This window comes from Nylanderia fulva, unplaced genomic scaffold (assembly GCF_048542155.1).
Source record: "Nylanderia fulva isolate GAGA-0341 unplaced genomic scaffold, ASM4854215v1 Scaffold19, whole genome shotgun sequence".
NCBI classification, from domain to species: domain Eukaryota; kingdom Metazoa; phylum Arthropoda; class Insecta; order Hymenoptera; family Formicidae; genus Nylanderia; species Nylanderia fulva.
Window position 1 is genome coordinate 4,248,870 of NW_028190161.1, and position 22,596 is coordinate 4,271,465.

General features: G+C 35.6%; 1 protein-coding gene across 3 annotated transcripts; it reads right to left on the bottom strand.

The window, feature by feature from the left end:
- Window positions 1-250: 250 nt before the first annotated feature.
- wgn (Tumor necrosis factor receptor superfamily member wengen) lies at window positions 251-22,023 on the bottom strand. Of its 3 annotated transcripts, none has more exons than XM_085481805.1 (9): window positions 21,928-22,023; window positions 21,335-21,519; window positions 20,645-21,022; window positions 19,981-20,055; window positions 18,668-18,815; window positions 9,957-10,406; window positions 9,330-9,513; window positions 5,513-5,641; window positions 251-1,875 (listed from the first exon to the last, which is right to left on the bottom strand). In XM_085481805.1, exons 5-9 carry the CDS (start codon window positions 18,743-18,745, stop codon window positions 1,685-1,687), a joined length of 1,032 nt encoding a protein of 343 aa, XP_085337931.1. In that variant the 5' UTR covers window positions 18,746-18,815; window positions 19,981-20,055; window positions 20,645-21,022; window positions 21,335-21,519; window positions 21,928-22,023; the 3' UTR covers window positions 251-1,684. The 3 variants fall into 3 exon arrangements, with proteins under 3 accessions (XP_085337931.1, XP_029161248.1, XP_029161249.1); XM_029305415.2 differs by having other exon boundaries at window positions 21,314-21,519; XM_029305416.2 differs by lacking the exons at window positions 18,668-18,815; window positions 19,981-20,055; window positions 20,645-21,022; window positions 21,335-21,519; window positions 21,928-22,023 and adding an exon at window positions 17,550-17,928.
- Between the last annotated feature and the right edge of the window lie 573 nt (window positions 22,024-22,596).

Consider the following 22,596-nt stretch of genomic DNA (forward strand, 5'->3'; position numbering starts at 1 on the left):
TAGATTATTTGGATTTTTTTATACCATTAATATATAAGGTACATTTGATGTTTAACAAAAATATTGAGAGTATTCGAGCCACTATTAATTTAAAGTAGAAAACTTCGCGACTTAAGCTTCAGAGATAAAAATAAATAATGAAGTATTATTTATCTTAATAGAACCACAACTTTGTAAAATTTGCAAAGAATGATGGCATTCTGATTATGCGATATTTGTTAAGGAAAAAATAATTTTAATCTAATCAAAGTATTCGTATTCTCTGTCATCAAATCTAGAGCGAGAATATATTTTACATACATCATATACACATCGCAAGTTCTGTTTCGAATGACTGATTTCCACGAGAGAAATTAGACTTATTGCTGTTATCATATGTGTATGGATACAGAAGCGTTTTATATTACAATGTTTGTTGTGTTAAAGCTATGACAGAGAAAGAATGAGAAAATATGAAAAAGAAAGAAAGTAGAATCCTTTAGATACGTATCACTCGTCACTCGAATAACGCTCGAGCTCCAGGACACGGTAGAAGATAGACGTCTCTTTTTATTAATTTCAAAAAGAAAAAAAACGAAAGAGAAATGTATAGAAAGAAAAGTTTTACTTCACCTAACTAAACGCAGTAGTAAACAAATTCCTCTTTTATTTATCAAATTGTCGCGTTCTTATATAGAGTAAATTTCAGCTTTGTTGCACCAACGATATATATAGATATAGATAACAAATTATTTTAAATAAACTTCTTTAATTGATCATTCTTCGGATTATGTAACCGTCCGATCGTATAGCACCATTAATAAAATACATATTTATCTTATAAATTACAAGTTAATTAAAATTAGAAGGAAATTCATTAAAAACATTTTTAATTTATCTAATCACGTCTAAATTAAATAAAAAAATATGATTTAATAAATTGGATATTTGTTACAACAAGAAACAAACCAGTCAAGATTTTTTAAATCTAAAAATAGTATAAAATTAATTATTTCTTTTTTCCCTCACTTCCGAATCTAACTACCAGCTATCTCTAATATACATGTGATGAAAAATTTAATTAACCATGGGTTAACTAACGTTGGTGCAACCAGTTCAAAGTATGAATATTCGGTTGTCTGGTTATAACAATAAATTACGCTACGTTGCACTTAACAATATCATATAAAACACACGCACAATTCAGCCTACTTCTTTTGCTCTCAGATTTATCGCGTATTACATACTCTTCGCAAAAAAAGTATACGAGGACAATCGACAAAATCTCATTTCACAAAATTATTTGACAATTTCTTTTCTATGGAATAAACTGCAAATAATATATATATATATATATATATATATATATATATATATATATAAATTATATTAAATACATTTTCTAATTTTCGCGTTTTTACCTCAATGTGAAGCACTTGAAAGTATTTTTACGAGTTTATGTTAAAGCGAAAGCGCGATAGATATATAAAAAAATATTAATTCTTCGTCTTCTACCCCATCGAGTATTACAAGAAATCTCCGCGTGCCGTCGTCAATTTCAACTCTTACACCGGTTTACTCATTCAATGCGAATATATAATTCTAATAATTCGCGCTAGAATAGAACAACGTGGCACTAGAGCAACGTACACGCACACAAGCGAGTCTAAAGAGTCTCGTGTCAGGTCGGCTGAACAGATGATTGTCAATCGGTGGCCTGATTCGTCTTGTGGCTGAGAATGGTTTCGATGTTGCGCTGAATCCGCGCGATCTGCGATCGCTTACTCCTCGTCGGCGTCATCGTGCTCCCCTCTTCAATGTACAAGTTGTCGGCAGCCGCCTCCGGCCATCCAGCCGCCGCCGTCGTCGCCACCACCGGAGTCTCCCGTTTCCGGTCTGTAAGCAGAGCAAACGAATGAATCCTCACACCGACTTCATCGGTCAAGCGAGACAAAGGGAGAAGAGAACCTCGTCTCGAATCGCAATATCGCGTTCCGAGATAAACTTATTCTATCTAGGGGGATAGAAACGTTTTATTCAAAGAGATAATCTGTGCTTTTTCGACTGTTTCGTTTAAATTAACTCTTTCACAGTGTAACATAGATGCACATTAATAAAAAAACTGGTATGCTATGGAAATCCGAATATAATATCAAAATTTCAAATGATGGACTAAAATTTGAAAATATAAGTATATCAAGAATTATTGAGGTCGCTAAATTAAGATATATATCTGAATTTGATCAAAAAGAATCACATAAAAGTAATAATTTCTTTAAACTTTATGAAAAATATTATATCAATATTTTACAATTAGATGTCATTTTTCAATTCTGATGTCACATTCGGATTCAGCGACCTCAAATACTTTAATAAAATTATTGCGGAAATCTACGAAACTTTTTTCACACACTGGTGGCACGAAGATCTCATTTTTGCCACTGTAAAGGAGTTTTAATTAATCATCGACGCGGTGTCAATAAATTATTCTCGCAGTACAAATGAATTTTGCCTTCGATTAAATGTCGAGTTGCTCTCACAATTATGATTAACGAATTAAATTTGAAAATAAGATGTTTGGCTCGCGAAGACGAAGAAAAAGGATCCAAAAGTACACGTTGCGGAAACGCGTGGCGTGTTCGGAGACACACGTATTTCGGGAGCACCGTATACATCGCGTTACGCTTCCGGTATATATAGCCGGCCGGTCCACATATAAATACAACTTCCGAGGCGTGGGAGCGCAATGAAATATTCAGACGGGGAAAAGATCCCGCGTCTCGCTTTCCGGCCGAGAAGCGCGGCGTATATATTGACGCATTTCGCGGCTAAAATTGGCGACGGATTGATTTTCGGGCTCACGCTCGCGTCAAAACTCGAAACTGCAACAACTGCAGGAACGGACTCGCCAAAAGCGAGTTTTTGCGAATCGTAATTCTACCGTAGGGAAATTGCAAACAACAAGCTCGTGGCTGTATTTCGCGATAAAGCTTCAAAAACGATTGCGAAGCGCGACTTCACACGATAATAAGGACGCTACAAAATTGACAATTGTAAAGTAGAAGACACAAATGATATAACAGATTTTTTAAATCCCCTACACGAGTGAACAGCAAAAAAAATAATAAAAATGATTTATTAAGCAAGTGAGCTTATATATTTTACTTATAATTCTAATGAAAAAATAAGCTCAAGCTTTTCGATAGAATAGCGAACAATTTTGTTGAAACGTCTCAATATCATAATTAACTATTTAAAAAAAATCGTATATGTGTGTGTCTACAAACACCCAGCACTGACAAGCGCGCGCTAAAGTTAGAGCGCGCCGAGTCAAGCCGAGCCGAGCCGCGCAGATGAATGAAAGCAGATAAACGTCGGAACAATCGCGTCATTTTGTTTTCGCGCGCGAATAAATAATTCTCGCGCGGCGAGTGCAGCGAGCGAGCTAGCGAGTCTCGGTCTCGTCTTGTCTGTTTTAAGATCCGTCTACTCTACAAACAGCTACTACTTCCTAAAATATCATCGGCGTGGTTCGGCCGCTCGCACGAAAATCCGCGCTCTGACGTAACGCACGTGCGCGTTTCTGTCCGCGCTGATTTGCGAGATGAACGGCGGAACATGTGAAAGACACGATTTTAACGAAATTCGGAAACCGCTCAGACATTTCCAGCTCGACAATCTTGATATTAATTACAATTATTATTTGTAAAATCAAAGAAAAAAATATATCATTAAAATTCATTGATATTAATTAATTCTTTCAGAGAAAATTGTATTTATATCGCAAATAATATAACTCTGAATTTATGCATATTCAAAATATCGCTATATACAGAGTCATCTGAAATGATGTCATTAATCATGTATGTCGAGCAATTTGGTAGCAAAAAAAAAAAAAATAAAAAGAAAAAAAAAATACGAAATGGAAGCGTAACCTTGAAATAAACCTTGAAATAGAAAGAATGAGCGAGGAGAGAGATTTGAAAGATGATAATGCGAAGATTAAAACAAGATCTATGTTGATGATAATGTAAATTATAAAATATCGCGTGAGTACGCGCACGATACGCTTTTCTAGGGCCCCTGTCGGGTCGCTCCGGATCCCACATCTCACGTACGGCAAAAATGCGGAACGTGATATTACGTATTATGCAAATACCTATATCATAGCGGAAATAAACGCGTAAGAGAACAATCTACTGAATGAAAGTTCAATAATGAGCTACGTGCTGTGTATATGTGTCAATGGGGCCCCTTGCGCGTACATATTTCTTGGTACCAGTCTTGTGTATGTGTGTTTAATCCGGCACAAGCAGACATATTTTAATGTCACCTGAAACATTATCCTCGCTTGTAATACGATATATTATTCTCATTCTGATTTAATTCAATGCTAATTTGAAATCGCGATTAAAATATATACACGGAGAGATATTCCTCTTAGAATTTACCCTGAAAATCATTGTAATCGTGGGACAATATGGTATTGGAAGAATTTTATAAGTTTCATCTCTGATTAAAAATATTTACCACAATAAAAATAATCGAACATATTTTATATCTTATTGTAGTAAATATTAATATTTTTTATTGTGGTAAAAATATTAATCAGAGAAACTCTTATAAATGTAGTATTCTTCCAATACCATACATTGTCTCATGATTACCATGATTTTCAAAATAAATTCTAAGAGAAAATTCTCTCTGTGTCGACTAAGGATACTCGAGTGACGTGCCAAAAAAATACAATATATATATATATATATATGCATTAGCCGACAGGCAAACGGTACTTGACGGTCACCCCGTGTGAAACGTGAACGGTGAACGTACGGTCGCGTGTGAAGCTCATTCAAGTGCGGTACGAGTTAAGCGAATTTATTGTGTGTATTTGCGACCTCCCTCGCATTCGGCCGTTTGTCGTTCGTCGTCCGCCTTCCCTTCCCTCTTCGTCCCTCTTCTTCGTTTCGGCGCACAAAATGATCATTGCGAACATGCACGCAACTACATTTTATACGGTCGCGCGCGACGGATGTGTTGATTGTAAAAACGACGCGTAACCACGCGAGCCTCGATTTCACCGTTGTGTTAAGCAATAGTCAATGTTAAGCAATGACATGCCAATAATTTACTTATTAGAGTTTAAATGGCCTTTCGCAATTCATATAATGTCGATTTTTAAATCAAACAATTTTGAACGGAGAGATCGCTTAAAATATTCGAGACAAAATGTTAATTGTTGTATTTTTAAATTGACTAAAAACTCGTTACTCTTATTGTTGCGATTAAAAATAAAATGTTCTATTAATAAAATAATCAGTAAGATTTATAAGACTGTAATTATTAAAAAAAAAAAATTTTTTACGATTGACAAGTGGCTAAGCCTGTATTATGAAACGTTTAATCTCCTATGTAGGCGTACGTCAACCGCTCAGAAGAGCAATGATCAACTATGTCACAGATAGTGACGTCAAGTGATCGTTGCGGCAAACATTTATGAACGCAAATCTGAAAATCTTCTGTCCTTGCTCACCTAAAAGCTTCTCGAGATATTGACATCTGGTTTCGGGATCACCTGGGTTCATCGGCGCCCCTGCAACCAGCTCGGCCAGCTCCGCCTTCACCATCAGATTCAATCTGGCTGAGATTTCCTCGAGACCCGCTGCAACGAAAATTTCATATGTAATTTTTCAGAAAATATTTTCTTGCAAAATTTTGCAAATGTTATCATCGGGATATTGTTCGAGATATTTTACACGTTATAAAAATTATTATATTGTAAATGTTTATGAATACACATCATATATGTATCTATAAATCTAATTAAACATTTTATTTCATATTGCTTATGCTTTCAAAATTGTTAAAATTTTAGAATCATCAAGATTGCAAAGTAAATATTTTCAAAGAGACCACAAACTAAGAAACTTAGATATAATTAAATTACACATTAAGAGAATGCGCATCTATTATTTCAAATTATTATTGTAGATCCCAAAAAAGAAAACATAAAATTTATTTCTTAAAAATATATAACTAATCTACTTGAAATTTATGTGTTCGAATCAAAGTGCAAATAATGTGATATAAATTTTGTATAATATATAAATTCTGCTTTTTGCAAGAATTTGGTTCTTTCTCTCTCTTATTCGAGTAAAATTTCTCGAGATGATACAGCAATCATAAGGATGATAACGCGATTTGACGCCTGTCATATCGAGCGCAACCGCTGTGGAATGCATCGTGAACGTCTGTGGAATGCGGCTCGCTTTTCTCCGGAGCTCCATGGTGTGTACATGGTTGGTTCCCCTATAATGGCTCCCTTTTCGAGCGGTATCCCCATAAGTTCTCGTTCCCTCTCCCTCCCGCCCCCTCTGACCGACGTTCCTAATCAGCACCGGGTGGACCCGATCGTCAGCCGTAATCAAACGGTACCGATTATACCGCTCATCCGTTTCACGATTACCATGGATCATGTTTATTTGATATAAAAACACAATAATGTCTTCCTTTTCCTTTCAACGTCAGGCATTAACGGAAATTAATTAAATATCTATAAATAATACGCAGAGTATCTATAGTGACTAAAATAAATAATAGGCCTTCTTTTTTGAAAATTAGCTGGAGAATAAAATTTGGTCTATTCACAATTCTAAAATGATTCATCCGAATATGATTCTTCTCTTTTATTTAGGAAGAATTTAAGGAAATGATTTTTCCTAGAATAATCGCGACCCACTTTGATAATGCGCATTTCCGGCGATGGTATGGCGATACTTGCCACAAAGTTGCACTACGTGCAGTCTAGGTAAACTATGTAGAGAATTTATAACATATAGTAATGTAAAATGTGCATTTTATATGAAAAAGCGGGATAAATCGCGTTCGCTGATGGACGCGATATACGGATTCTCTTATATACGCTCCGTATAATTAGTAATTAATTAACTATATACATAATTCGCGATGCGATAAATGTTAATGGATTGCAATTGCAATAAAATTAAACGGATTTCGCGTGCAACACGCTCGAGATGGCCTTGGATTGCTATTTTTATGTAAGAGAGTCTCCTCGAAACCTGAAACGACGATATCTCTCGAAAAGCTCGTCCTGTATGTTACAAAGTTTCTCTGCTATATATAATACATTGTATGTGTCTTTTTTTATTTGATCAACATTTTTCGTCGTTTCAAATTAAAATGCGAATTTTGAGGCCTGAGTTTCAAACGATGTTTTTAATTTATCAATAGATGCATTTTATTTCATATGTATAAACAATCCTATCGATTAACGTTCGTATAAATATGGATGAAAAATAAAATTAAATAAGCTTTTATATATAATTTAGAACACGTTTTATCGAGGTTATACCTGAATTAACATATAACGCTTGATTAGATAAATATATTTAATATTAAAAAAATATAAAAGAAAATAAAACGACTCATTTACAATATGTAAGTTGTTGGACGTTTTATTAATAAATACTTTTCGCTGCCGTTGCGGCGCGCATTTCGCTGAAAGCGTAGATTTAAAAGGCGATACGCGCCGGATGAACGAGGGGTTTCATTCATACGGCGTTCATTAACGAAACGTGGCTGAATCGGTTCCCACAAACGTACACGCGATACGCGGCGCGATACGTCAACTGACAGAAGGAGATGGATAGAAGGAGAGATACATAGATAGAAAGAGAGAGAGAAGCGAAAACCGAGGGGGAGTACTGCGTACTCCGTTCGTTATGCAAATGTAGATAGTAACGTCGCGTACACACGTGCAGAAGCATGCCGTCGAGTGTCTATAAGAGTGTTACGCGATTTCGATTCATTCCTTACGAGAGAGCCTTACAGCGCGATACGTGGATGGATTATACATAAAGTGAAAGAGACACGCATATGTATATATAGGATTCTTTTTCTCTTTCTTCAAACACCATTGATTTCACAAAAAACTTTCACAAATTTTATGCAAATCACCAATTTAATTTTAGAACAAATTTAAGGCTCTTGGCTCCTCGCCGACCATGTTACAATTGTGACGTCAGAGGCGAGAGAACACGCTAAAAATTTTTAGATGAAATCAAAAGATATTTCAATGAAACAGTACTTCAGCACACTTTTAAAATACCTAGAAAACTATCCTTTTCCCTTTATAATCAATCAACAGCTGTAAAATGACTGCAACATGAGGATCCAGTCCATCTGTTCTTTGTCCGTCAAGGGAAAAAGAATATGCTAAAGCCATCTGAAATAGTATTCAATCGAAATATATTTTCATTTAAAAATGATATCTAAGAATTTTCAGCGTGTGCTTTCTCGTTTCTGACATCACAATCCGATATGACCGCGGAAAATCCAGGAGCCTTAACGCGCGCAAAAAGATGTAATGTTAAGTTACTTTGCCGAGAAAAATATAAATTACATCTCTGAAAAGATCTAAAAGTATTTACATTATAGAATCTATGAATTATTTCTACCTTGAAAAAAAAACGAAAATTTTAACAAATATAACATATTGTTGCAAGACTCGACTTACAATTAGAAGAAAATTGTTGCTTCATTTCGGAGCATAAGAAACGCGGAACGAGGTACGCGACAGTATATACGTTGCGTCGCGCGTTGGACGTCGAGAAGACGTCATATCCGGGCGCGGTAGGTCGAGCCAAGGTGAGGAGCGGCCGTGATCGGCCCTCTAATGAAGAAAATCCCGTCGTGCATTTTAAGGGATTTTGTTCTCTCTCTCTCTCTCTTTTGCCTTCGTTCTTCCTCGTCGGCTTACTTATGCGTATATGTATACGTGCACCTATATTCTTTCCGCCGACATCTCAAACGCGGCACCCTTTGCCACGCGAAATACGATTCCCCGTTTCTCCTTCCCTTCCGAGTATCACGAACGCATAGTGATTGGCGCATCGAGCGTGATTATATTCCGCTTACGTGGTGCGATACTAATCGAGAATTATTACAAAATCGATTCGTCAATAATTGAAAGCGAATGAACGAATGAATTTCGAAAACTCATTCGTCGTCAGTAGAATATTCGTCATTCTAATTTCTATATAGTTGGAAATAAAATGGCGTCCACAAGGAATACAAAAGACAGTGTGAACAGTAATAAAATTCATCTCATCTTTTAGTAAATAAAATTTTTGATAATATATAAAATTGATAATACATCAAACGATATAACACAGTTACACTGTTTTTGTGCTTATATACTATAGACGCCATTTTATTTCCAACTTCTAACTAGAACATTGTCCAGAGTCTTACTTGTGGGGATTCTAGTTGAAATTATAATTATATTATTATTATGCGGTTCTCTTGAATCGAATTTTTTCTCGACTTACCTGGCTCAAAATTTTTCTTCATTCGCCGCCACTGCCTAGCGTAAACGAGAGCCGAGCATCCAGCTACTAGGAAGAACACTATGCAAGCGCATACCGCGAGGACCAAGGCACCGGTCTGCCAATCCCACGGTAATTGATCAGCCTCCGTGACCGGTTTTCTCCTCTCCCGAGGATCGTGTGCCGTCTGCGTCAGAAAACCAACGCGTTACGTTATGTGTGTTCAATTCTATCTCTTCAACGCTATCTCTTTCTTCTCGCGCGCCCATCTAAAAGGTGCTCACAACATTACTAAAAATTAGTTTCGAAACAATGACTATGAAACGCCAATGATTCTTTGACGACGCGATTCTTGCCGCATAGCAAAAGGCGAAAGTCAGCTTTCGCCGACACAAAATGCACACTGATTGTTCTACACGCATTAATAAAGGACATTAATTTTTTCTTCGGTAACTTTAATAATTAAATGACCGCATTAATGTAATATTAATCAGAATAAAAAATTAATATTATACCGCATTCCCTGTGGAACCAAATTAATTTATATAAAAAAATACTGCATACTAATTTAAAACTGCAACAGATTCGTCATTTTTAACTTCAAATTTTGTGGAACCAATTTGAAATTACCTTGGATTCTCGCGAAGCGGGGTGGACCGGCTTTTCATCGCCCGAGCTTTCGTCGTCCTCTCGATCTGGATCGAGATTCCCGGCCTCCGCCGAGGTGAGTCGTTCTTTCGTCTCGAGGAACCGCCACAACTTGGCGACAAAGGGATCATCGCTTCCGGTTTCCGACCTAGACGTTCCGGATGCATAGTCGAGCTCGAGCGAGCCGCAGATCGCGTCCTTGTGCACCGCGCAGGGACTCAGGGTGAAGTCGGGGGCGCATCGGGTGCACGGCCAGCAGGAGGCACGTTCGGTCGACCAGAACTCGAGACCGGGCTTGCAGAGCGGATGTTGCTGCTGCTGCGGCTGCTGGGCGCCGGATGTCGCGCCGCCGGCGGCGGAGGATTCGCACAGACCGACGAATACCGACACCAGGGTCAATAGCAACCCGGGACAAGATTCCCTCGGCATTACCTGTAACGAACAAGAGTTAGATGCTTCTGATTTATTATCTCTTTAAAATCAATTAATATTATTTAATTATACAATATAAAATCCTAGAGAGCGTGGAAAGTTGATTTAAATAAAAAAGAATGACAGAAATGATTAACTTCCTGAATATTAATATGCATTTTTAAAGGAATTATGTAGAATGATAAGTAACAAAACTTATTTTATGTAATACATAAAATTAGCTAAATAAAAGTGGAAAAACTAAATCTTTTTATAAAAATAAATTATATTTCTATTAATTTAGCAGTGATTAAGACTCCTGGATCCTCGCCGCGGTCATGTTGGATTGTGATGTCAGAGAATTTTAAATGAAAAGATATTTCGATGAAACACTATTTCAGATGGTTTTAGCACACTTTTAAAATACCTCAAAAATTATACTTTTCCCTGACAGTCAATCAATAACCGTAAAATAATCGTGATAATTAGACTTTGTCATTTTATAGCTGTTGATTGATTATAAAGGGAAAAAAATAGTTTTCGATTTATTTAAAGAGTGTGCTAAAGCCATCTGACGATGTTTCTTATTTCGAAATGGTATCTGAAAATTTTTAGCGTGTTTTCTCGCTTTTGACGTCACAATTGGAACATAGTCGGCGAGGAGCCAAGAGCCTTAATTTATTTATTATTTTAACTCTCAAACTATATAGGTGTCACGTTCGAGGTGCTTTACGGCCAAAATTGAGAAAAGGGAAAATTGTCGCGATCTTTTCCTCTCTCACGATCGCGAAACGACCGTCGTGTCTGTCGCGATTATAAAACGATATAGAACGGGTCAGGCCAGGACGTCGATCGCGGTCGATCGGCGTAATTCGAGCGTATAAAGCCGCTCTTTAAGCCGCAAAAGCGCTCAGACCGTTTCCACTTCCGGCTCGTACGCGATGTAATTACATCCGCAGTTGAATCGCGATCCATCTACGTCATAGAGCTCGCGGCCGTCTGTACGCCTTCGTTTCGTTTCCGCGCACCAGCGAGCGAGCACGCGTTATACACGATGTGTATTGTATGTTGGAGATGGACAAGTATATGTGTGCGGAAAACTCTTTTGCAGTCTACTTACGGAAATAATCGCACTGAAAAAAAAACAAATCTTTTTTCCAACAGTAAATCTACAATTATAACGCATTTTTCTCCACCGAGTAAATCTCTTTCGATTCACCAATCCTAAATTCCTTTTATATTATATGTAAATATAGTTCTGTGATTTACCTAGTGATTTAATTTTCTCTCCTTTTTCCCACCTTTTATGTGGTATTTATTAATTAGAGTTATGTTACACAGATATGAATGTATGTGAAATAGTAATATTGTTAAACTATTTTTAATAAAATGCGATAAATTGTTTTTTAATTATTACACGGAAATGCTACATTGTGTGACGAATATTGGCAGAGTAAAATCTCGGCTGCGCGATGAAGTTTAACGTACGTGCGCACTTTATACGACGAATGCCTCTATTTTTATCATATTTGTTAAGGAATCAAGCGTGCGAGAGAGTATAAGCAGTTGATTGCGAATACGATAAAGTGAGCGAAGCAATCGAAAAACCTAATTCGTTTACGATTAAATTGCAACAAAATATACATTTTAGACAGGAGGAGCAGAACCGATTTGAATGCTATCAAAGAGTTCGATCATTTTAATTATTTGAAATCGAGAGATTGTAAATATCGATCGCTTGTTTGCTTTCGATTGTTTCCCTTTATTTGGAAAGATTAAATGTATTTTCAATAATATTACTTTGATCCGAATAACGTTTTCGATGTCTGAAATAATCACTGAAATTGGACTTGAATTTTTCGATTAAGATTGATTCCATAACAATATTTATTATAGAATTGTTGTCATGAGGTCATCGTAAGAATATAGGCGAGTACTATCGGAATGCTTAACGCATATAAATTCCGCATACCAATGGAAATAATGTAACTTCTAGACTGCGAGCATTTCATTAATGAATTTACATTACATCGAGAGACGCAATTTGATCCGTGTTAAATTAAAACACGATGACTGGCTAAGGCTAAAATAATAAGAAGCGTATAGAATTTATATGATTAAAAATTCATATATACGACTGTCAATAATAAGTAGAGATGTGCGAATTAAGATTTTCTAATTCGAATCGAATCGAATCGAATCGACAAAAATATCGCCGAATCGAATCGAATCGAATCACCCATATTTCGAATTCGAATCGAATCAACGCATATAGAATTAAACGATAGAATTAAACAGGTTTTAAGTCTTCTTACGCGGTTCTTTGATTCGAATTCGAATTGCAGTGATTCGACGTTATCAAATCTTTCGATTTCGAACTACGCCGATTCGAATTCGAATCAAATCGAATATTGCCAGATTCGAAGATAATAAGAAAATTTTAAAATAATTATAAATATATAATATACGAAAGATTGATTAAAATCAGCACAAAATCTATGATTGCAGAAGGGTGTACGAATTTGTTCGTTATCCAACGATAATCTAGCAGCAAAGATTTTTTTTCGCGTGATTCGCGCATCAGAAAGGCGAACATTGTTCGGACGAGAAGAGAAAAAGAAAGAGAAGGGGAAAAAATAGCAAATGTCGTTTGTGCATACAAGAGGCCTCTCTGTGAGTTTCTTCTCGCCCACTTTAAATTGTCTGCGCATGTCATATTTCTCTCTCGAGGACGCGCGCAATCGCGCGATCAGAATGCAACACCTCGAGCCGCTCGCTCGCTCGCTCGTTGCAAATGCAATCTTCCGCCGCCTCGCCGAGTTCATCTCTCCGTGATTAGGATGCCAATTGCACGTCTGAAAAACGATTACGGACACGAGCTGTGCGTCGTTGCGACTCTGTCGCTTTCGCTCGTGCGGCGCGGCGCGAAAAATCCTCCAGAAACGGAGAGAGATCCGCGTCTGTATTTATATCTGCACAATACGATCGCGCAGACGAAGATCTTTACGGAGAAAACGTCCGTTTCCACGTACCGTGGCATCATTTTGTTTAATATATATATATATATATATATGCGTGTGATAGTTTTCAGAAAGAACGTAATACTCAAGTAGACGGAAATATATTTTATATCAAATTGTTCAGACTAATATTGTTTAATTTTTTTATATTTGACTTGTTTAAATATTTTTTTATAATATTATAAATATTATACACAGAGGGAATTTTCTCCTAGAAATTTTACCTTGAATATCATGGTAATCATGAGACAATATGTATTGGAAAAATTGGAAGAATTTTATTAGTTTCTCTGATTAATATTTACACCACAATAAAAATATTAATATCTATTAATAAAATATAAAATATGTTCGATTAATTTTACTATGTACATATTAATATTTTTTATTAATGTTCATTAATTTTTTTCTCTTCGTGTATAATTTTTAGAAATAATGTAAGATTTAAGTAGATGTAAATATATTTTATATGGAATTTTGTGCAGAATACATTGTTATATTTTTTTATATTTGACGTGTTTATATTATATAAATATATTTCGTTAAATATTTTTTTTATAATATTATATTATATATATATATATATATATATAAATTAAACATTACTTGTAATGTAGATGTGTTATAGTTCCGTCATCATAGAAAGAATAAACATACCAAATTGGAAGTAACGAGGCTCGTTTATACGATTTTAGTTTAGTAACGCAAGCATTTATAATTAATCGTTTATTAAATGATACTCTCGCAACTGTCTCATCGTTGTCGACAAATGGCTCTCTTAACACGCAGCCACACATGTGTGGCTCTCTAATAATAGTAACTAAAAAACTGCCCTGACTCCGGGGAATAAGGGCCTAAACCGGTTTACGTTCTTCTCTTCAACGTTACGTCCCATAGATTCAAACGCGATGTTCCATACGGGAAGTGAGCTCCAATTGAGTTTTATTTTATGAAAATTAATTAATTTTTTTATACGTCGACATATTCAAAAATATCAAAGTAAATTGGGCCATTGCAACCATTTTTTTTATCATGTCGCTTCGATAACATTTATGAAAATCAACAAGTTTGGTTGAATAATAAATATTATAAAGAAATTAAGAAAGTAATAGTATTGGTTACATGCCAAGTATAATAATATTAATTAATTAATATAATATATTACTCCAATATTGGCGTAACTTTTTGATTCGATAAGGAATCCCACTTTTTCAAAGATACTTCCTGTTGTTCGATTCTTTTTAATTAATTCATAATTCATGATCGGAGCTCCAACGCCGCGTAGCTGCGGATTTATTCACAGGAAGTGCGAAATCCGCGAACAGTGTTTTACGAGTTAACATCTGCCGAAGCGAAAGAATGCCGACGCTTGATACGACCGCACGTGTTCGCTTAATGACTCTAATAAGACGGGTCTTTCCCTCCCCGGAATGCGTGCAAACAGTTTTGCAAGCAAAGACTCCGAATTAAGTCGTGAACGAGACAAACAACAGCGGTCGCAACTACATAAAAAAATTGTGTAAAAAGAATTATATTAAACATATTATCGCGTCTGAATTGTAACGAAAATCTCTCTCGTGAGCGCCGATAAAATGTGTACGCTAAGATTCCTTTCGCAAGACAACATCATCTTGTTCTGTAAAGTATCCGGATGATTTCTATTGCATACAATTAGAAATATTTTCGGTATTTTTCCCACGCTCTCGTAAATCGATGCTCCAGTTCGAGCGGAAGAATTCCGTATTGATTCGACGTCGGATTCTTGGAGCACTTGATCATTCTTCAGAGGAATTTGCGCGACGAGACGAAAAGAGGATTGAGAATTGTGATATATTTTAGACTGCAATAATAACATGCATGTACTCATCTGACGATGAGACATCTTTTAGTTTGCAGACATTTTTCTCTTTCAAATTGCTCGTAAATACAAACTATAATGTAATTCGTATCAAAATGCTAACGACATTTATAAAAAAATATTTTTGACACAAAAGATTAATTTAACTAAATTTAGAAATATTATGTAAGTATATGAATGAATGAAAACTGCGATAAAAAACTATGGTATTTTTTTCAAATTTATAATTTAATAAAAATTGTAATAAAACTCTTAAGAGAGAAATCAAATAATAAAAAGAAAGAAAAAAAGCAAATAAATTTTTCTTAGATTTTTTCCGGAAAGAAAAACGCTAAATTCTTGTTTATAAGAGAAAAATGTGGTTGAAAGGCTATACCGATTTCGATTTTCACGTAATTTGTACACCGGGCGCGGGCTGAATATCCTCTCCCAATCGGAAGCAAACGTTCGCGGGTTTATCTACGATCTTCTTCGGTGGCGATGAGAGGAGGCACGATTCGAAGCCGCTTTCGAAGAACTTATTGACGTGACCGCAGTGACATGAGGACGTGGCTCGCACAACGCGGGAAACCTAAATACTTCGCGGACACACGTCGCCGATGGCGACAAAAGGCCGTTACACGACCGTGCCGACTTGAGAATGAACGTACAATAAGTAATGAACAAGTGGATTTCGTTTCGACCAAACGAAACAAATTACAATTTTGAATAAATTTGAGCGAAATGGAGTATTTATTATATATTATATGTGTATTTAAATTTTTTAGTTTTATATATATATATATATATATATATATAGAGAGAGAGAGAGAGAGAGAGAGAAAGAGAAATTTAGTGTATAAGAAATAAATAATTTTTGCAGATTTAATAATATTTAAAAAAAATTACAAATTAATATAATTTATATATATAATAAATGAAAGTTAATTTATACACGGAGAACATTTTTCTTACAATTAGAATTTACTCTGAAAATTATGATAATCCTGGGATAATAAGGTATTGGAAAAATTTTATAAAAGTTTCTCTGTGTGATTAATATTTACCACAATAAAAAATATTAATATATACACAGTAAAATTAATCGAACATATTTTATATCTTATTGTGTAGATATGAATATTTTTATTGTGCTAAATATTAATCAGAAAAACTTATAAAATTCTTCCAATATATACTCATAATTATTATGATTTTCAAAGTAAATTCTAAGAGAAAATTCTCTCTGTGTAATGCAACAAATAACATGTTGCATAGATTTGATATCTATGTAATATATATAATATGTTTTCTCTAGATTAGATAGAAAATGCATTTTCATCATTTATATCATATATCAAGAATTATATCTAAACTTAAAATCTGCTATCAGAATTAAGTTGTTAGTTCCAAGTAACTTGGTTAAATACAAAAAAATTATTATATTAATGTTCAAAACGTAGAAGCTTGGAATAGACGGAATACAAATTGTACAATGAGATAGAGAAGGGACGGGAACGAAGAAGGAAGGCGGCAGTCGCCTATCCTTTGCTTTTTCACGAGAAGGCGCCGGGGTACACGGTTTATTTCCAGGCGCGATCTTCAATAAACATCGAAAAAATAGCAGCACTTTAGCGCGAGGATCCCGGCCACGTGTTTTATATACCGGCGCCGATCGAAAACGCGTAGCGGATGATAATAGCACTCTCGCACGACGGGGTGGATTTCGAGAAATCGATCGATCGTTTTGCGATTTTTCGCAACAAACGCGCGCAGAGAGACGGTGATTTCTGTTTATTAATATCCAAATTTGAATCATGACGTTTCATTGACGTTTCAGTGTCGTCGCACCTGTTTTACTGGCCACGCGTTGATGTCTCGCGTGCAAACTTATGTTAGAATCGGCACAAATTATTTATTACAAATCTGTATTTTGAATAATATCATGTCGGAAAAAAATGTTTTGCACGATGGTTTACTTCCCGGCATCGAGATTTAAAGTTTAGTGTCATATCACATTTGAATAAGTTCAGAAGAAATAATTATACAGGAAAAATACGAACATGGAGAGAAATAAATAAATGTGATTTGGCTGAATATAAAATCGTACAAAAATAGTTTGGCAAAAATAATATATCAGATAATGAAATGATTTAGTTAAAGAGTAGATACATCCCTCGATACGTCAAATACGATATACAAGCGCGAATCTTGGTGCTATCGCCGACGCCGATTTATGCCCACGATTTGTCGCACCGTTCAAATTAGATCAACATCAACCGCACGCAAGCACGGCACGGTACTCACGCTGCTTTCGATGGAGCCGTGTTTGTCATGATGTAATCCGAGGCGACGTAGCCGAGGAGAATGAAGAGGAGCGAAACAAGGGCGCGTCGTTGCACCCCTCCCGAGTGACAATTTTCTGCGGATCGCCACTATGTCGCACAGAGCATCAGGGATGATCCTTCTCTTTTTGCACAAAATCGGTGAAAAAAATTATTTAAAAAAAGAAAATTAAAAAAAAAATAAAAAACACGACGCTGTCACGCTGTCATTCTAGTGACAGTGAATGACGACGACGAGAGAAGGGACGACACCGAATGCGAGACATCCAGAGAGGTTCTTCACGACACGGGAAAAACGTCCGTACCATTGCGCGGTCGCGACGCGACTAGTCCGTCGAGTTATACCGATTTCCGCCCACAACCTAGTCGCAGTGAGTCGGATGGACGGACGGATGGACGGAGAGAGAGAGAGGGAACGTGCGGTTCGTTCATACATTTACACGCGGAGAGAGACGGAATAGAGAAAAACAAAGGGAGAGAGAAAGAAAATGATAGAGGAGGTGGAGAGAAGAATATCGAGACGCACAGGAACGTTTTATTGCCTAGGCCCGCAATCTATTAGCGCCCCCATGATTTATTATGTGACCGAGAGAACCCAAGCTGAAGAAGCAATTTAGAAGAAAATTGCATATACAGGGTGCATCTAAATAAGTGCGAAAAATTTTAGGAGGTGATTCTTTGTCGAAAATTAAGAAAAGTTTCTTATATAAACATATACTCTTATATCTCACCCTGAGGAGTTACGCTTTTTTAAAGAGGGAGAAAAATTATTGTCTGAAATTTGAGAAAAAAAATAACTTAATTTTTACTTTTCTCTTCATGAGAGAGGATGATCTCTTAAGAATCATCTCCTAAAATGTTTTGCACTTATTTAAATACACCCTGTATAATCGCTCTTTATATACTTTACCGAAATCCAGTGAAAATAAATACGTCAAATATTTTGAAAATGTGTTAGACGTAAAAATATCAAGTTTTTGAAGCAGATTTATTTATAATAAATCAATTTTTAAAAGACACGAGAGATAAGACGAGTTCTGCTTTTATATCTCTTGTGTTATAGAACCGATGTTCTCTTACCTGGGATGTGATTAACCCCGCGAAGATAATAACCTGAACTGCTCCAAGCGCGTCCTCCGCAGTCCGGTTTCTCTGCATTCCACAATGATATTAACCCTAGAACCGGACTGGATCGCGGGATGCTGCGATTGGCCGGCTTCTCGATTATCTGTGATACAAAAAGTACGATATAGTTTGATAATACTGACTGATGAGACAAATTTCACAAAGATGTGAATATTTTTGTGCAAAAAAATTAATTCTATACATGGACTAATTTTCGATAAATATATATTTCTAAAAATAATCTTTTCGCACAAAAAATGTATGTTAATAGTGATACGTGGATTATATCAAAAAGTCACATGTTGATTTTATTTTATTAGTTTCCCACGAAAATTATGCGCATATATTTATAGCATAATTTACATAATAGTTTATTCACAAAAAAAAGTTGTATCTATTTTCAAATAAAAAAGCTTAAGCAGTTTTGTATTTGATTCTTTCAGCAAGAATTTGCATAAATAATGATTATGTTATTTCTTCTAATGAATATTTTGTCCATTTAATATAATCGCTCAAGGTTTCCGAGGATTTCTATAAATATTATCGGTATCGATCTGATATTTTCTCTTGAGATTCTTTTCTTAAAAAAGAAAACGTCGGTTTGTTCGTCAGAAGGAGTTACAGATCTCGCGATCCGTTTCTCTCGGTAAAATATTAATTGCACATATTCGAGGTAATAAGAAATCAGGAAGCCGTCACTGTTAGATATTATTAGCGCGATATATGCGACTTAATTATATTAAGCGGTATATTAATCATCCGGAGTATCCGCGTATCCCGCGATCTCATTACGACTTTGTTGCATTCCTCGGCTAATTATCGTCGCTGCACGTGGGTAAGCACGTGGCGCGCCTAATCTGCCCGGCGAATCTGCCGAGTTGTTGAAGGCGCAAATTGCACGCACGCCACCGAATTGTATAAATAATTGGCCGGCGCGATGTACCGCAGTCTATATATCCTTTTCGGGATAGAAAAGAGAGAGGGAGAAAGAGAGTTCCCGCGGGCTCGTTACCGACGCCGAACGACCGAACCCCGGCGCTGATCGCGCGATACCGGGGCCTTATAGGTGTAAATTTATTCTTATAACCCTATACCCCGAACAGTGTAGGCGTAATATATCGTTTCATTCACGACCGGCATTCACGACTCGCCGCCGCCCGCCGAGCGTTACGAATCAGGAAACGGAATTAGGGAAACGGAAGGAAATGGGAGGAGGAGCAAAAGACTAGTTAACGGTGACGAAGCGTAGATGTACGAACGTTACTTACCTAAGGAAGTCTGTTTAGCAGAGACGGCAGAGATGGATCGACCGCAGGAGAATTCGGTGCGAAAATCGAATATATCTAGAAATTTTTTAAATAGATTAGATATATGTATAATTCCATAAATATGCAATTATTTTGTTTTATTTTATTTAATATACTCTCTTCTCTAATGTAAGATTGTAATTATAGCTTCACACACACCACTAGCTTTGAAAAAAATTGAAAACTAATGCTGTGTGAAGCTATAATTAAGATATGCACATATACAGCAATTAATGATATTTTATTTTGTTTTGTTGTATATTAAGATTTTACTAAATTATTATATCAAATAATATCTACTACCCAGATAGCCACAGTAATTATTATGACATCATTTTGATGGCAAATGATGCATTTTGACATCAAAATGATGTCATAATAATTACTGTGGCTATCTGGGTATATAATTTAAGATATCAGGATCTCTATTGATATTTTACACCACTATTAATATTACTTATTGTTACCTACGTATATATAAAAATCACGCAAATACAATAATCATACAAGTGTCTTTAATTGAGTTTTATTTATTTAAAAAATGTTTGAATTTGTTAATTTAATTTAATTAATTTTATTCCACATTCGAGCACGCAATCGGAGAAAAATATAAATTGATACTTGCCGAGTCCGCTCTTGCGAGTCTGACTGCACATTTTCCATAGGTTTGCACCAGGATACATCTTATTCCCATTTCCTGTCCTTTCTCGCGACGGGATATCCCATTGTGACGTATCCAATGTGTGATCTTGACATAAGTTCCGTTTGGTAGAAAGCATCTGGAGCTGGTCTGTCGTCGAAGTGAAAGAAAAAAAGAGAAATATTATGTGCGTTTCCTCCACTTTTTTCACTTTCTCTCTCTCTCTCTCTCTCTCTCTCTCTCTCTCTCTCTCTCTCTCTCTCTCTCTCTCTTTCCTCTTGTATTCCGTGCATATTTCTCTTCTCACGTTATTATACCACAGAATATGTAGATGAGGTTTGCATCATCGTGCGTTCATACAAACTGAAATGCAAAATATAATTAGAATATACAGTATAAACAACCGCATTAATAAATTAGATGATTATTCAAAACATACAACGTGACAAATAATATAATTTAAATTACACATAAGTCTCTCATATATTTATATAAAGTTATAATAATTTTAGTTATAATTATAGAATAGAATATTGTCAAATTCTTAATAAGAGAAAGATTTATGTTATTGTTGCATTAAATTTTAAATGTATAGGTATATATATTTTGAGGCTATATATTCTCTCTGTACATATTAACTACACACATACACACCATAATTACGAAAATTATTACATCGCAAGAACTAGTCTGTCGTCGAAGTGAAAGAAAAAGAGAGAAATATTACGTGCGTTTCCTCCACTTTTCTCACTCTTTGTCTATCTCTTTCTTCTTATATATATCCGTGCATATTTCTCTTCTCACGTTATTATACCAAAGAATATGTAGATGAGGTTTGCATCATCGTGCGTCCATATAAACTGAAATGCAAAATATAATTAGAATTAGAATATACAGTATAAACAATCGCATTAATAAATGAGGTTATTATTCGGAACATACAACGTGACAAATAATTTAATTTAAATTATACTTAAAGTATGTCTCTCATATATTTATTTAGTCATAATAATTTTAGTTATAATTATAGATATAGAATATTGTCAAATTCTTAATAAGAGAAATAAGATTTATATCATTGTTGAATTGCATTTTAAATGTAGTATATATTTTGAGGCTATATTCTCTCTGCACATATTAACCGCACATACATACCAGTTACGAAAATTATTACATCGCAAGAAACACAATATAATATAATTTCAACCTCGACAAACAAAATTCTCAAGCAAGTTACATATCTTACGTCAAGTAAAACGAGTACATACATGTTAAATGGTCGTCAAATTACTTCATACACTCCAAATTTTGGAAGAAAGAAAGAAGTAGAGCAATACACGTATTGTTTGTAGACGCCATCTTATTTATTTAAAAAATTTCGGTTAGCGCCAATAGGTGTTTTTAAAATCTTTGTCGATTACTACCTTACCGATTGTCAATCACGTTATCATAATCTCATAATCATAAATCTCTCTTTTCAAGCGTACATTAACCTAAGATCTTCTCTTCTTATTGTTAGTTTTGAATAATATAAATAAAACGCATATAAAGTATATTAAATATAAAAAGTATGAAAAATTGCAAGTAAAAAGAGAAAATGTACCTAATATCACAGATTAATAGACAGATCGCCAAAGGCCTGCCTAAAGAAGAGACCGCCATCTTCGTGCGATAGACTTTGCCCCTTACCGACACACTTTGCCCCTGGTTCGAGTCCGTGCTAAATTTCGTAGACTTGAACCAAAAGACTTTGCCCCTGGTTCGAGTCCGTGCTAAATTTCGTAGACTCGACCAAAAGACTTTGCCCCTGGTGCAAGTCCAGGCTAAATTCGTTTGACATTACCAACAGACTTTGCCCCTGGTGCGAATCCAGGCTAATTGATCATGAGACCAATTTGAGAGATTTGGCCCCCGTTGTGTGTGTGTGTGTGTGTGAG